General features: G+C 51.3%; 1 protein-coding gene and 1 long non-coding RNA gene across 2 annotated transcripts; both read left to right on the top strand.

Annotated features, from left to right (window-relative positions):
• The first annotated feature begins 7344 nt into the window (after positions 1 to 7344).
• klf6a (Kruppel like factor 6a) lies at positions 7345 to 16399 on the top strand. The gene is made up of 4 exons (XM_060058708.1): positions 7345 to 7749; positions 10488 to 11088; positions 14229 to 14352; positions 15912 to 16399. The coding sequence occupies exons 1-4, from the start codon at positions 7648 to 7650 to the stop codon at positions 15961 to 15963; spliced, it is 879 nt and encodes a 292-aa protein (XP_059914691.1). The 5' UTR covers positions 7345 to 7647; the 3' UTR covers positions 15964 to 16399.
• LOC132462929 (uncharacterized) lies at positions 11471 to 14222 on the top strand. The gene is made up of 3 exons (XR_009526931.1): positions 11471 to 11656; positions 11704 to 11720; positions 11751 to 14222. It is a non-coding gene; the product is annotated as an uncharacterized LOC132462929 (long non-coding RNA).
• Positions 16400 to 16542: the final 143 nt, after the last annotated feature.

Raw genomic sequence — 16542 nt, forward strand, 5'->3', positions numbered from 1 at the left:
TCAAGCTCACGCACGCGCTCACACAAGCACGCAACGCGTGCACTCACAAACACATACACATACACACTCACAGACACACATACGCATATACAAGCACACAAACACACATGCACAGGTGCAAGCGCACAAACAAATGCACACACACCCACACACACGCTAGCTGCCCATGCATGTGCAGTGTTTACAGGAAGTGTGTGTGCGTCATGCTCTGTGACCATGTAGGGTCTGATGTGGGTCGAGACATCCAAACATATATCATCCATACATTAAACATACATCATTAATAACTCAGACATACACAACATTATAAACACATCAAACATGCAGCATACACTCAGACACAATGTAGTGTGAGGAAATATGAGGATTTCATACATACACAATTGGCTGTATGAATATATATATACGTATATACAGTATATATATATGTTAATACATATATACATATATACTGTTTATACCGCTGTATATTCTTGTTGAATAAGCAATGATAAAAATAATTTAGAAACATGAATAATAATGCTACATTAATGGCTAAATAACTCAATACTTTATAATTATTTGTCATCATCAGCCTGTTCTCAATATGTAGTGGATGTGTAGATGGTGTGTAGTGGATGTTTAGTGGGTGTGTAGTTTGTGTGTAGTGGATGTGTATTGGGTGTGTAGTGAATGTTTAATGGTGGATGTTAAATGGGTGTGTTGTGGATGTGTAATGGTTGTGTAGTGGATGTGTAGTTGGTGTATAGTGGATTGTACTGTGTGTGTAGTGGGTGTGTATTGTGTGTGTAGTGTGTGTGTATTTGATGTGTAGGGAATTTGTAGTGGGTGTGTAGTGGATGTTTAGTGTGTAGATTTGTAGTGTGTGTAGTGGGTGTGTAGTGGGTCCTAGTGGTTGTGTAATGTGTGTGTAGTGGATGTGTAGTGGGTGTGTAGTGGATGTGTAGCGTGTGTAGCAGTTTGGTAGTGGGTGTGTAGTAGATGTGTAGGGGGTGTGTACTTGTTGTGTACTGGATATTATGTACTGGGTGTAACGGCTGTGGAATGTTTCATGTCTGCTGGGGATTGGTCTTGCCTTATATGGGCGTTGAGTCGTACAGCAGGGCGAAGAAACTGTGACTCCTACAGTGTTTTTGTGAGTGTGTCACAATGTATCACTGTGTGTGTGTGTGTGTGTGTGTGTGTGTGTGTGTGTGTGTGTGTGTGTGTGTGTGTGTGTGTGTGTGTGTGTGTGTGTGTGTGTGTGTGTGTGTGTGTCTGCATGCATGCCTTTGTGTGTGTGTTTGTGTGTGTGTGTGTGTGTGTGTGTGTGTGTGTGTGTGTGTGTGTGTGTGTGTGTGTGTGTGTGTGTGTGTGTGTGTGTGTGTGTGTGTTTGTGTGTGTGTATGTGTGCGTGCATGCATGTCTGTTTGTGTGAGTGTGTGTGTGAAGAGGGGGTGTGGCAAGGTTTACACAGTAATACAGGCCTTGTCTTGTCATGCTTACACAAAACCATCCTCAAGTATCAACTTAACCTGCTCAGTTTGAACATACCATAGTAATACCCACGCTTTGAGCTGAAAGGCTGTGATGGTATGATGCACACACTGTTGTACTGTACTATAATTACTACTGGAACTATGAAGTTATTCAGCTGTCAATTTCATCGGATTTCAACAAATTGACATTCAATGAATTCCGATCCATGACGTTAAAGAGCAGGTAGGGTTGTCTGCAAGTGTGTGCATGTGTGCAGGCGTGCGTGTGTGTGCGAGCATGTGCCTGCCTGCGTGAGTGCGTGCGTGTGCCTGCGTGCGTGTGCGTGCCTGACGTGAATAACCCCAGATGTTCCGGAGTGTTCCCGCGGTGCCAGATGAGGTCATGGTGTCTCAGCGCGGGCCGCGTGTTGAGCAGCTCCTGCAACGTGAGGATCTGATCCACGCTGACAGGAAGTGGTCGTCGCCACGCCAACGTCAACACCCTCTGTTTGAGAGGAGGCCGGGAGGGCCTTCAGACGCTGGGAGGGGAGTGACGTGAGAGAGAGGGAGACACTCAGAGAGTCAACTGAGCGGGGGGGACTCCACGAGGTGTTCATGTTGTTTGTCTTTTGCAAAAGTTATGACAGACGGAAGATTATCAATGTTGACAATTTTTGACTGTGGTGTGGAAGACAAATCCCCATGACAATCAGATACTGAGAGCGATGTAGATCAAGGAGAAAAACAGTTTTACTAGTGAGTAACGCTAAGCTGGGCTATGCTATTTGACCCCGCTGAGGATGTCAAAGCTGAACGGACTGCAGCTAAACCGAGCTGTTCAGACCGCTTCACAATCACCTCACATTCACCCGTTCACACACCTGTTCACACACCTGTTCACCCCCCTGTCGAGGACAAACAGCGTTTTCAACAACACAAACAAGTGAAATGACAAATTCAGTTTTCAATTCACTCAATTAATCAAATACTTAGTAAATACATCATTATATAATTATCATAATCATATAATAGCTTTGCAATTATCAAAGATGAAAGGACTCATCCCCAAGGACTCACACCTGCTACATGACCCCTCCCTCTCTCCTCCCCCCTTCTGTCTCTCTGACTGTCCTGTCTCTCTCTCCACTGTCCTGTCACTCTCTCCACTGTCCTGTCTCTCTCTCTCCACTGTCCTGTCTCTCTCTCCACGGTCCTGTCTCTCTCTCCTCTGTCCTGTCTCTCTCTCTCCACTGTCCTGTCTCTCTCTCTTCACTGTCCTGTCTCTCTCCACTGTCCTGTCTCTCTCTCCACTGTCCTGTCTCTCTCTTAACTGTCCTGTCTCTCTCTCTTTCTCCACTATCCCTTTTCTCACTGCACTACACTCTCTCTTCACAAGAAGATTTACCATTGATATCAAAAAAAGTTTTGCAAGATAAATGTTTATCTGTGTGATTCTTCCCAATGATGGGATCCAAACCCGGCCGTTCCCTCTGCCTGACGTCTGGACTCCATTTACCATCCGAACGACAACAAGTTTTTCTCCAGCGTAATTGGAAGCAGTTTTTGGGCTAATAAGCATAGCGCTAGCACGCCTGTTCTCAGCACCATACCACTCACATTAAGAGCTGGCTATATCTATCGCTATGATCTGACGAACATCGATCCCGCCAAAATAAAGGGGGATGGTTCGGCTCAGGAACTCTTTCCCATACAGAGTGGTGTTCAGAAGGTGACCGGGGCCACACAGAACTCTGATTCCTCAGGACACCTCAGCCTCATACCGCTCTGCAAACACACCAGGTCTTGTCTGAGGTCTTCAGTCCCAGCGGTCTGGTTCGGCCCCCAGGCTTAGCAGAGCGCCGATCAGAGCGTGTGTTCAGTGACTCCATGGTGTGACGGCAGTGCTGCTGTAACCAGGTTCTGCAGAGCAGCTGGATAGGACCCACCCCAGCAGACACACCGGCCTCCAGATGGTCCAGATGTTCTCCGCCTGACGGACAGGGCTCTGGGGTCAGAGGGTCAGGTTCTGCTCCGATGGTTTGGGCTGACCCGGGTCCCGGTGACGTCACCGGGACCCGGGTCACAGTGACGTCACCGGACCACACGCAGGTTTCAAATCAATGATGGTGAATGGACTGCATTTATGCCGCACTTTTCTAACCAATGGCCAGTCACAGTGCTTAACAATGTTCAATGTTCAAATTCAGCCATTCATGCACACATTCACACACCAACGGCATAGTCAACCATCGGGAGCGGTTGCATTCTTGCTCAGGGACACCTCGACACTCTAGGAGCTAGAGTGTCGGACACCTCGACACTCGGGGATCGAACTATCAACCTTCCGGTTACCAGACAACCCGCTCTACCTCTTGAGCCACATGCCACCCTAATCACTCACTAATTGGTTGTTTTATGAACAGACTATTTGTACTCTTCACTATTTGACCGAAACCCTGAGTTGGTGTTGGTCCTTAAGGAGCAGGGATCAGGCGCATCTCGCCCGCGAGGCCGTGCCGGACATCAGAGCAGCCCTCAAGTGCAGTAATATCGGAGCGCTGGAAGATGTGACGAGAGATGAAACAGAGAGACAACAAGCCCTCCTCCGGAGAGATGCTGGGAGCAGAGGCTGCTGCGTATTGACACAGCATATCACACCGTGCACGCTCTGCCGTGCACGCTCCTCAGCTGGTTGCTATGGTTCGCACGTGCACGTGAGACGAGATGCATCACTGGTGTGCACGTGTCGCACTGCTGCCTTTAGAGGAAGCGGAGTGCTACCGGTCGCATGCTAGGAGACAGAGCTACCGGTCGCATGCTACACAGCAGGAGACACAGCAGAGGACCAGTGATGATGAGGGGCTTCATGAAATATGGATGAAGCCACATGAAACACACACAGCCTGGAGGTCCCCTGTCCCACCACCAGGTGTGCGGTTGATCAGCCATTGCGAGACGATTCACAATCAGCCTGCTTGTGACATCCCAAGTCCACCAGATGCATGATGGGTAATCTGACGGCAGGTGGTCCCCCAGGAGCCCGTCTGTAGGGGTCTATCTCCCCTGGGACGCAGCGTGACTCCAGTTGGCCTGCTGCGGGAGATCAAGCCGGACAACGAGGTCCTTCAACGAGGCTTCGTTGTGCCAGGGGTGGGTGGGTCAGACCACGTCTGCGATTGATCGAGGTCTGTGCCTGCACGGAGAACACGATCACCTGATAGGTCACTGAGCCGATGGAAACATGGACGGCTCCACCTCAGTTGGTGCTCGTCCTGTCTGCTGTTTCTTCGGTTCATTGGTCGACCACTATCTCACCACCAGGAGTCGATCAGCCGTTACAAACCTGGGGGTAATATAGGGGGCTTTTAAACAGCCATGCCAGCAGACCGCCCCGGCTAAGCTAGCATGACTCTTTAAAGCGGCCGTGGAGTCAGATGCCAGCTGACTGCTGCGGGTTAGCTAGCATGACTTGAATGCGGCCATGGAGTCAGAATTGAACAGTCATGCTAGCTGACCGCCGCGGCTTAGTTAGCATGACTGTTTAAGGGAGGCAGAATTATATAGTCATGCTAGCTGACCCTGCAGAGTCGAGCTAGCATGACTCGTTTCTTCCATAGGTTAGCATGCAGCGGCTGCTGGCGTCCCGTCCGACCTCCCCGCCCCATGACGGGGCCAACGGCGGCGGGTCAGGGGCGCGCAGAGAAAAGACGGAGCGTTGTGTAGCGCTCGGTGCTGCGCCGGCGGCGGCACACAATGGCGCTCTGTTCCAAATATGTTGTTTGTCACACAGTGCTGCCTTTAGCTCATCAATGCCCCCGTTGTCTCCTCCCTCACTTCAACTTTATCCCATTTCTTATGCAACTGGAAGCGAAGCGCGCTACTCACACATATGTATGCTAACGGCTTGCTAGCATACATGGATGCTAGCGAGCCGTTAGCACACATGTGTGCCACTCACACACACGTATGATAGCTGCTCACTAGCATATATATTTGTGAGTAACACACACTAACGGCTCGCTAACAACGGCTAGCTAACGACTAGCAGCGGCTACGAAGGGAACACACATGTATGCTAACGAGCCCTTAGCTAATGTTTCTCCAGAACGGTGAGGAGACAGCTAATGACACCAGAGACCTCCGTGATGAGAGGCCGTTTAAACGTCTGCAGACGGAAAATAAAGTACAGACAAACGGAAATAGTTTAGTGAAGACAAAAGGAAGTCCAGCGCAATAAAATTACGACTTACTTTATTCATGTTGTGTGTGTGTGTGTGTGTGTGTGCGTGTGTCTGTGAGAGAGCAAGCATGTATTTGTGTGAGTGTGTGTGTGCATGCGTGTGTGTATATTTGCTCAAGTGCATGCATTAATATGTGTGTGGATGTGCGTGTGTGCATTCGTGAGTGCGTGTGTTTGATGTTGGTGGTACTTGGGTGGAAGCAGAAGATGCTGATCTCATAGCTGCTGCAGAAGGTATTTATATGAGTGGAGATCGTCCAGACACTCGATTCCTTCCTCTACCTCATAATATACAACTTTATTCATCTGTCTGTCGCAACGGGAGGCCAGCCTACTGGCAGGGGAGCTCTGTGATCACAAAAACACACGTTAGAGAGAGAGAGAGAGAGAGAGAGAGAGAGAGAGAGAGAGAGAGAGAGAGAGAGAGAGAGAGAGAGACAGACAGACAGACAGAGGTTAACTTTATTGTACAGAGTGGATCACTTGGCTGGAATTCCACCCATGCTGCAGCTATAAAGACACATTCCACATACAGACGCACAAAGACCTTGTGAATAAATACAGCAAATGCAGCGCGGGTCTTAAAAGACAGCTCTATACACACAGAACAAACACGTCAATGAAGCAAAGATCTATACAAATCCCTTTAATAAAAACAGACAGACACAAGCAGAAACAGAACTAGAGAGATGCACACAGACACAGAAAGAGAAACACACACACAAAAAAACAGAGACACACTCACTCACACAAACACAGACACAGACACACACACACACACAGAAAGAGAGACACACACACACATAGAAAGAGAGAGTGAGTCACAGACAGACGAAAACACAATAGCAGACTCCTCCGTCTCTCTACTCATACACACGCACGCAGGCACGTGAGCGCGCACGCACACACACGCACGCACACGCACACACACACACACACACACACACAAACGCACACACACGCACACAAACGCACACCAGCTGCACGCAGCATTCAGTCAACATATCTAGATCTATAATTAGATATCAGATAGCCCACTAAACCTTGCCACGGTTCACCATCTACTCCATCCAGCTCTAGTTGGAGAAGCCTTATATAACTTATAGATAGCACGTATCACAACGTTATAAGAATTATAACATGAGAACAGTCATAACGCGACAGTAATGAAGTTACGGGATCATGTGGAGATCGACACGCACACATTCAGTCTCCGTTCCGTGTTATTTATACCAGCGGTCTATACTCTGAATGCTTCGTGTATTCGGCACACAAGGGTCCAGGACTCGGGTACGGCCGCTGCACGCATTCTGCCTCTGCTGTTATTATGTTCGTGCGTACTTGCGCAAACTGGCCAGCAGTTACAAGCTGCCCGGCTCGTCAGAAGAGCTGGAACTGTGTCGGACTTCCTCGCAGTGGTACGAGGGACGAGTTCCCCTCTATATAGTGCTCTAAAAATAGAGCCGGCCTCGTCCAATCACAGCGAGAGGCGCTGCGCGGCGAGCGCCAATCGCGTCGCACGGGATAAACCCTGACTGCGCCGTGATTGGCCAGAGGCCGTGCGGTGGGCGGGCGCTACGCTCCGTTGACCCCATTGGCCGGCGTGTCGGAGCGTAGTGCGGTCACGTGGGGAGAGTGTGCGTGTAATTTTGAATCGGGGGAAGTTTACAGCGAGCTGACGGACTGGCATCGACTTCACTGTCGGCCGTCAGCGCGCGCAACGCGTGTCCTCGCTCTCTCTCTCTCTATCTCTCTCGCTCTCGCTCTCTCTCTCCCTCACACACACACGCACACACCGAGGCACACACTGTGGCACTCCGCGCGCCTCTCCACCTGAACGCGTCACAGCACGGCTCGGCTCCAGTGGGCTGCGATACATGAACATCTTTGCAACGGTCGAGTTTGATTCCCGGCCGGGTTCCGCGCGGCGCGTCTCGCCCCAGGACGGACATGGACGTCATTCCGATGTGCAGCATCTTCCACGAGCTCCAGATCGTCCACGACACGGGATACTTCTCTGCGCTGCCATCGCTGGAGGAGTACTGGCAGCAGGTACGGTGCTCCCGTAGCCTCTCTCAGTGACCAGGGACGGTGCTCGGTCCTCCAGTAGCCTCTCACGGTGATCGGGGACGGTGCTCGGTCTTCCCGTAGCCTCTCACGGTGACCGGGGACGGTGCGTCCTCGGTGCGTAAACAGGAACCCGCGCTCAGCTCAGCGCGTTTGGAGCTCGGCGCGTTTGGGGCTCAGCGCGTCTGGAGCTCAGCGCTTCTGTAGCGCACCGCCGGTTCATGTTTTCTGAAACTTGCTCCGCCCGCAGATCTCTGGTTGTTTTTATTCTGGTCTGCAGCCGCCGCGCGTGCAGATCTCAGATAAGAACTGGTTGTTTAGATTTTAACACACTGTTGTGGTATGTGTGTGTGTGTGTGTGTGTGTGTGTGTGTGTGTGTGTGTGTGTGTGTGTGTGTGTGTGTGTGTGTGTGTGTGTGTGTGTGTGTGTGTGTGTGTGTGTGTGTGTGTGTGTGTGTGTGTGTGTGTGTGTGTGTGTGTGTTTGTTTGTGTGTGTGTCTGCGATGCCGCGCGCTGTTGTGTCGGGACAGAGAAACGCGACATGCTGCAGATTTCAGGAGTGAATGAGTTCCGTGCGCGAGGTCGCCGTCCCACACTACGCTCGACACGCACGCACACACGCACGCGCACATTGACTGTCATTGACACACACCCCCCTCCCCAAACACATAGAATGTCAGACAGACATAACACACACACACACACACACACACACACACACACACACACACACACACACACACACACACACACACACACACACACACACACACACACACAGTCTATCACTCTCTTGTTCAAGATCTCTCTCTGTATCGCTCTTGTCCGCTCTCTCTCTCTCTTTCCCACTCCCTCTATTTCTTTCTCACTCTCTCTCTTTCACGGGCAAACGCGCACGCCACTGCGAGTGACAGCCCAACACAGACACGGCCGGGAAACAGACAGAAATAGGCTACAGAGAGGGAGAGAGAGGGAGAGAGGGAGCGAGAGAGAGGGAGAGAGGGGGGGGGGGGGGGGGAGAGTGTGTGTGTTCCAATTTGGCTGCAACTCTACAACCGCTGAACAGTGGACAGAGTTTTACACAAGGGGAGAGAGGAGGAGAGGGGAGAGAGGAGGAGAGGGGAGAGAGGAGGAGAGGGGAGAGAGGAGGAGGAGGTGGAGGAGAGGGGAGAGAAGGGAGGAGAAGAGAGAGGAGAGAAGAGGAGGAGGTGGAAGAATGAAAGGAGCTGGCGAGGCACCGCACGACCTCCCAGGAATTTAAACGGACCCCGTTGCTGATGAGAGACATTGTGGTGCAGACGAGGTGCAGCCCTCATGGAGAGAGGGAATGCTGGGGTCTGGTCTTTAGGAGGGGTCTGGACCTCCAGCAGGGTTCTGGTCCTCCTGGTCTGGACCTCCTCCATAAGGAGGTGTTAATAAGTCCTCCTCTAGTGCTGTAGCAGCGCGCTGCACGGCCGCCGCCGCCGCTGTGTTAGCCGCTTCATTAGCCAGCATTAGCCGGACGTGTGTGACCTTTAACCCCTGATTAAGGAGGCTTTGAGGTACTCTCCCCTCCGCAGAGGAAAACCCCCAGCTCTCCATCAGCGCTCACACACCGCAGGGTCTGCAAGGGAGCGTCGATCCCAGACACCTCTGTCTGTCTCTCTCTCTCTTTCTCTCTCGCTGTCTCTCTCTCTCGCTGTCTCTCTCTCTCTCTCCTTGTCTCTCTCTCTCTCTCGCTGTCTCTCTCTCTCTCTGTCTCTCTCTCTCTCTCCTTGTCTCTCGCTCTCTCTCTCTCTGTTTCTCTCTCTTGCTCCCCTCTACAGTCAGTCTCTCTCGTCTCCTTCTCCTCATCCTCTAATTTCTTCTCCGCTCCTCTCTCTCTCCCCTCCTCCCCCCTCTCTCCCCCCTCCCCTCCCTTGTCGTGAGTGTTATTTCTGGCGATGGCCCGTGATGCATTATTAAATCCACATTACGGTGAATAATTGATGCTTTTAAAAGATCTACAAGCACTCTCCCCCCCACTGGGACCCTCACAGTCATGCAGATTTCATCCTCACCCCAAAGTCCCCCTGCACTCTCGCCAGCACACGGGGAGGGACATAGAGGGAGGAGAGAGAGACAGAGAGAGACATGGGTAGAGAGGTAGGAGATAGAGAGAGACAGACATAGGAAGACAGAAAGGGAGACATGTTTCTGTAATCAAGCCATTAACATGTAATTGAGAGAGAGAGACAGAGAATTGGACAGACACACAGCCAGAGAGGACTCTCTGTGTTCCAGATGCTCTCACAAGGCACTGAGCTTCCTGTAAAATCCACCAATCTTGGCCTCTGAGGGCAGCCTTACAGCTCCCCCCCCCCCCCCTCTGCATAGGACATGATGTATTTCCTGTCTATCCTGCAGATACTAAGAATAACCACACACACAGGAACTTCTGCATTCACAGAAAACAAAACCTCTTCTGGTTTACGGTCGTTCACAACTCAGCGACTAACACTTCCATCCTCCTTCTCTCCCCCATCACCCTCCTCCTCCTCCCTCCCCCTTCTCCCTCCTACCCCTCTTCCTAACCCTCTTCCTCCTCCTCTTCCTCCCCCCCTCCCCTCCTCGTCCTCCTTCTCCCTTCTCACTCCCCCCCCCCCTCCTCCTCCCCCTCCTCCTCCTCCTCCTCTTCCTCCCCCCCTCCCCTCCTCGTCCTCCTTCTCTCTTCTCACTCCCCCCCCCTCCTCCTCCTCCTCCAGACGTGTCTGGAGCTGGAGCGCTACCTGCAGAGTGAGCCGTATGTCTCCGCCACCGACATCAAGTTCCAGGGCCAGGAGGAGCTGTGGAGCAAGCTGATGCTGGCTTACGGCGATAAGACCGCCGTCGCCGGGGACGACGACTCGGATGCCGCCGAGCCCCTCCCCCGTCGGCGCGGCGACGATGACCCGCGGCCGGACGGCGGCAGCTTCGTGTCAGACGCCAGCAGCGACGCATCCGACTGCTCGGAGGAGCCGGCGGGGTCGCCTCTCCTTGACTCCCCCGCCCACCCCCTCGCCGGCCTGCTGCCGGGGGAGGGGCCAGAGGACGAGAGGATGGGCTCCGCCCTCATCGGCACGCCGCCCTCCTCGCCCGAGACCATCAAGGAGGAGGCGGTGGGGGGAGGGGCCGCGGGCTGGGGCGCCGCCCTGACGCCCGGTGGGAAAATACGGACAGGGGGCGTGGCCCGCGGCGCGCTGGCCAACGGGGAGGCGGGGGCTTCGCCGGACGGGAGGAGGCGTGTCCACCGCTGCCACTTCAACGGCTGCAGGAAGGTGTACACCAAGAGCTCCCACCTGAAGGCCCACCAGCGCACGCATACAGGTGAGCCTCACACACAGCCTCACACACAGATGAGCCTCACACAGGTGAGCCTCACACACAGCCTCACACACAGATGAGCCTCACACAGGTGAGCCTCACACACAGCCTCTCACACAGGTGAGCCTCACACACAGGTGAGCCTCACACAGGTGAGCCTCACACACAGGTGAGGCACACACACAGGTGAGCCTCACACACAGGTGAGCCTCACACACAGGTGAGCCTCACACAGGTGAGCCTCACACAGGTGAGCCTCACACACAGTTGAGCCTCACACACAGGTGAGCCTCACACACAGGTGAGCCACACACAGGTGAGCCACACACAGGTGAGCCTCACACACAGGTGAGCCACACACAGGTGAGCCTCACACAGGTGAGCCTCACACAGGTGAGCCACACACAGGTGAGCCTCACACACAGTGAGCCTCACACACAGGTGAGCCTCACACACAGGTGAGCCTCACACACAGGTGAGCCTCACACAGGTGAGCCTCACACACAGGTGAGCCTCACACAGGTGAGCCTCACACACAGGTGAGCCTCACACAGGTGAGCCACACACACAGGTGAGCCTCACACACAGGTGAGCCTCGCACAGGTGAGCCTCACACAGGTGAGCCACACACACAGGTGAGCCACACACACAGGTAAGCCACACAGTTGAGCCACACAGTTGAGCCGCGCTTGAGTCTGATTGGCTGCCAAAGGCCGAACACATGGTGCCAACGCAGTCAATACCTAGGGGGTGTGTGTGTGTGCGTGTTTGTGTGCATATGTATCTGTGTGCTTGAGAATGTGTGTGTTAGTGATTTTGTAAGTGTGTGCAGAATGTCTGTGTGTGTGTGTGTTTAAGTGTGTGTGTGTGCACATAAGTATGTGTTTGTATATGTAAGAATGTGCTAGAATGTGTGAGTTTGTAGAAGGAGTTCAAAGAGAATGACTAACCTTCTGGAACGGGTTATGTTAATGAGGTTACATCATGGTATGTTATGTTAGTTATGGTATGCTATGTTAGGTCAGTTATGTTGGGTTAGTTATTGTACCTTATGCTCTGTTATGTTTGGCTATGTTAGGTTATGGTATGTTTAGTCCTGTTATGTTATTTTATTTTATTTATGTTATGGTATTATGGTTACGTTAAGTTCGTAATGTTAGGTTATGTTAGGTCAGTTATGTTATGGTATTATGTACATTAGGTTATGCTTGGTTATGGTAATTTGCTAGTTCTGTTATGTCAGTTAGGTTATGTTTGGTTAGGTTATGATATTATGGTATGTTGTGTTAGGTTATGTTAGGGAACCTAATGTTAATTGTATTATGGTACGCTTTGTTAGTAATGTTATGTTAGCTATGTTTTTGGGATTATTGTATGTTACTTTAGTTGTGTTATGGTATTATGGTACTATGTTATGTTAGTTGTGTTATGTTAGTTGTGTTATGGTATCATAGTATTATGGTACGTTATGTTATGTTAGTTGTGTTTTGGTATTATAGTATGTTATGTAGGTTATGTTGGGTAACCTAATGTTAGCTATGTTATAGTATTATGGTATGTTTTGTTAGTTGTGTTTTGGTATTATAGTATTATGGTATGGAGTATAGACAGGTCAGCTGGTGTCCCCGGCAGCCGCCAGTGGCCCCGCCCCCACCGTCACATACTCTGAATAGTTTGTAGGCGCTGCGCCCCGAAACCCACAGGAGATGACCTCACCCCGGGGGAGGGCCGGGGGAGAGGGCCGGGGGAGGGAGGGAGACGGCGAGAGGAGGGGAGGAGGAGAGGATGTTTCCCCTACAAACAGGCTCAGATTGCACCCTGGGAAAATGAAAACATGAGTCACACCACAACTCCCAAACGTAAATACCGGGAGAGAGTTCTCTGGGAATCTGACATCTGACCCCGCCGCAGTGGAGGGGTTAACAAGCTCCAGCCCGCCGGTTGTCAGGACGACCGGCCCGCGGGCCAGCTGTGCGATTGTTAGCCGCATTCCGGGCATTCCGCGCTAACCGCCTTAGCACCCGGCTAATGGCTCCCACAGCCGTCTTGAAGGGGGTCTTTATTTCCCTCCCTTACATAACACCGCGGCGTTCGTACGTAGCTCCTCGGGCTAGCAGCATAGCAACCGGTCACATGGCCTCCCGGCGATGGTCTTGTGACCTCACCCCACCTCCTCCTCCTCCTCTTCTACTCCTTAGCAAATGCCTGGAAAACCTTCCCCCTCTGAAATGTGTCAGACTCAAATAGTTGAACACCTTTTCGACGTTTGGCATCGGATTCTACTTCTCTCCGAGTTTCCAAACACCTTCAGCCTCAAAACATTTGCTGACTAATTACACTTTAATTACAGTTTACACACAACACTGATGGCGCAGAGTTCAGGCTTATTACGTATCACTAGCTCTGCTTAGCGTTAGCGTTGGTCTGTTTATTTTTAACCGACTAGCGGCTGGAGTACGGCGAGGTGGGGTTACCTGAGGTGAGCGTGGGCAGGAATCTTTATTTGAGGTATTAAAGTATTAAGGTCTCGTTAGCCATCATCACTCCAACATATCCACACATGTCGACGTCGTCTCAGAGCACTAAACTTGTTTGTTTATGTGCTACGTTCGCCCTCTAGCGAGGACCAGCTACCGCCAACAATGGCTCCTTGCTGGGCCTAGCGCTCAGTAGCGCTAGCCTGTAGCTTGTGTTAACTCGAGTATGTTAGTTAGCCTGTGTTCACTAGCGTGTGTTCACTAACCTGTGATCACTAACCTGTGTTCACTAGCCTGTATTCAGTAGGATGTGTTAGCTAACCTGTGATCACTAACCTGTGTTCACTAGCCTGTATTCACTAGGGTGTGTTAGCTAACCTGTGTTCACTAACCTTTGTTCACTAGAGTAATAGCTAGAGTGTGTGTATGATTGTGTGTACGAGTGTGTGTTACCGGTTGTCATGATTTCTGACGGCTGTTAGCTAGTGTGTGTTGGCTAGCCTGTGGCTGTGTGGCTGTGTGTGTGTGTGTGTGTGTGTGTGTGTGTGTGTGTGTGTGTGTGTGTGTGTGTGTGTGTGTGTGTGTGTGTGTGTGTGTGTGTGTGTGTGTGTGTGTGTGTGTGTGTGTGTGTTTGGGGTCTGATGATGCTTTGCGTGTGTGTTGCAGGTGAGAAGCCGTACCGCTGCTCGTGGGAAGGCTGCGAGTGGCGCTTCGCCCGGAGCGACGAGCTAACGAGACACTTCAGGAAACACACCGGAGCCAAGCCCTTCAAATGCAGCCACTGCGACAGGTGAATACACACACCTATAAATACACCTGTATAGACACATAGATCTATATCACACACCTATAAATATACCTGTATAGATATAGAACACATGATTCATGAATTCAGGTGAATACACAACTATACATAAACCTGGATAGACACATAGATACATAACACATGATGATAGGTTCATGAGTTCAGGACAGGTGAATACACACACATATATATATGTATATGTTTATTTATATATCAATATATGATGTTGGATGTGGGAATTGTGGTTCTGGAGTTCATATTGTCTGGGTTTAGGAATGCATGATGGTTTGAGAACACGATGTTGGGTTTAAGATTTGGGGTTACCTAGTTCATAATGTTTTCTTTATGAATTTATTAGGTTATAAATGTTATAAATATAACATTTAACTTCAATAATTTATGAAGTCAGGTTTATGATTTGGTTATTTCGCACTTAGCTTCATTCGTTCATATACGTTGGGTTTGTGAATTTATGGGTGGTTTTAGTTCATATTGTCAGGTTTATGTTTTTGTGACCTAGGATTTAGGATTCTCAGTTATATGTCATATAGTTCTTGTCGGATTTATAGGCATGACATAGTTGTATTATAGATGATCAAGACGGGTTCAAATATTTATAAAGACAACAACAGTAACATGAGTCTGTTTTTCAGCCACAACGTAACAAACGCTAACATCGATCAGTTTCTCAAACACTCACACGGATCTGTTCCTCCATCAGTATAACGCAACAAACGCCATCATCGGTCTGTTCCTTCGCCAGTATAACGAAACAAACGCTAACATCGGTCCGTTCCTCAAACGCTAACATCGGTCTGTTCCTCAAACGCTAACATCGGTCTGTTCCTCAAACGCAAACATCGGTCTGTTCCTCCATCAGTATAACGCAACAAACGCCATCATCGGTCTGTTCCTTCGCCAGTATAACGTAACAAACGCTAACATCGGTCCGTTCCTCAAACGCTAACATCGGTCCGTTCCTCAAACGCTAACATCGGTCCGTTCCTCAAACGCTAACATCGGTCTGTTTCTCAAACGCAAACATCGGCCTGTTTCTCAAACGCAAACATCGGCCTGTTTCTCAAACGCAAACATCGGCCTGTTTTTCAAACGCTAACATCGGCCTGTTTTTCAAACGCTAACATCGGCCTGTTTTTCAAACGCTAACATCGGCCTGTTTTTCAAACGCTAACATCGGCCTGTTTTTCAAACGCTAATATCGGGCTGTTGTTCCACCACAACGTAAGAAACGCTAGGGCGGCAGTAGCTCAGGAGGTAGAGCGGGTTGGCTGGTAACTGCAAGTTTGCTAGTTCGGTCCCCGGCTCCTCCTGGCTAGTGTTGAGGTGTCCCTGAGCGAGACACCTCACCCTCCCGCTCCCGACGAGCTGGCTGTCACCCTGTGTGGTTGACCTTGCCGTCGGTGTGTGAATGTGTGCATGAATAGGTGAATGTGAGGCAATATTGTAAAGCTCTTTGGATAAAAGCGCTATATAAATGCAGTGCCTTTGCCATTCAATGCTAACATCACTCTGGTTCCCGCCAGGTGTTTCTCCCGCTCCGACCACCTGGCGCTGCACATGAAGAGACACATCTAAGATGGCCGCCGCTGTGAGGTGTTCCTGGATGTGTGCCCTGAGCTTTGAGGGGGAGGAGGAGGAGGGGGTCTCCGTGGAGACGTCTCCGCGTACGTTCCGGTCGGGGGAGGACAGCGGTCAGCCCATATTTGCCCCGCCCCCGGTGCCTCCGTCACCTGACCGGGGGCCCGACGCTCTCGGACGCTCGGCATCCTGGGAGTGGACCTCTTCTTCTTCTTCGGTGGTGCTGGATGCTTTTGTTTTGAGGGCTTGAGGGGCCGGCGCGCCCCCCAGGGCCCCGCCCCCCCCCGCCGTGTGCATGATGACTGTGAGTGGCTGCGGCCGATGCCTGGGCCGGCTTTATGGAGTGGCTGGAGTTTGCGTTTTTTTGGACTCGGACTTTGGATGAACAGCTTGGGATCAATGGAGCGCCCGGAAGGGGGATGGGCTGGACGGAGGGGGGGGGACGGAGGGGGGGGGATGGGCTGGACGGAGGGGGAGTCTGGACATTCAGGGGGGGGGGGGGGATGGGCTGGACGGAGGGGGAGTCTGGACATTCAGGGGGGAGGGGGGGATGGGCTGGACGGAGGGGGAGTCTGG

Source organism: Gadus macrocephalus, chromosome 8 (genome assembly GCF_031168955.1).
Source record: "Gadus macrocephalus chromosome 8, ASM3116895v1".
Lineage (NCBI taxonomy): Eukaryota > Metazoa > Chordata > Actinopteri > Gadiformes > Gadidae > Gadus > Gadus macrocephalus.

Coding starts and splice junctions, on each gene's coding strand:
- klf6a (XM_060058708.1), top strand. CDS start 7,648: ATGGACGTCATTCCGATGTGCAGCATCTTCCACGAGCTCCAGATCGTC. Junction 7,750..10,487: donor TGGAGGAGTACTGGCAGCAG/GTACGGTGCTCC, acceptor CTCCTCCTCCAG/ACGTGTCTGGAGCTGGAGCG. Junction 14,353..15,911: donor AAATGCAGCCACTGCGACAG/GTGAATACACAC, acceptor GGTTCCCGCCAG/GTGTTTCTCCCGCTCCGACC.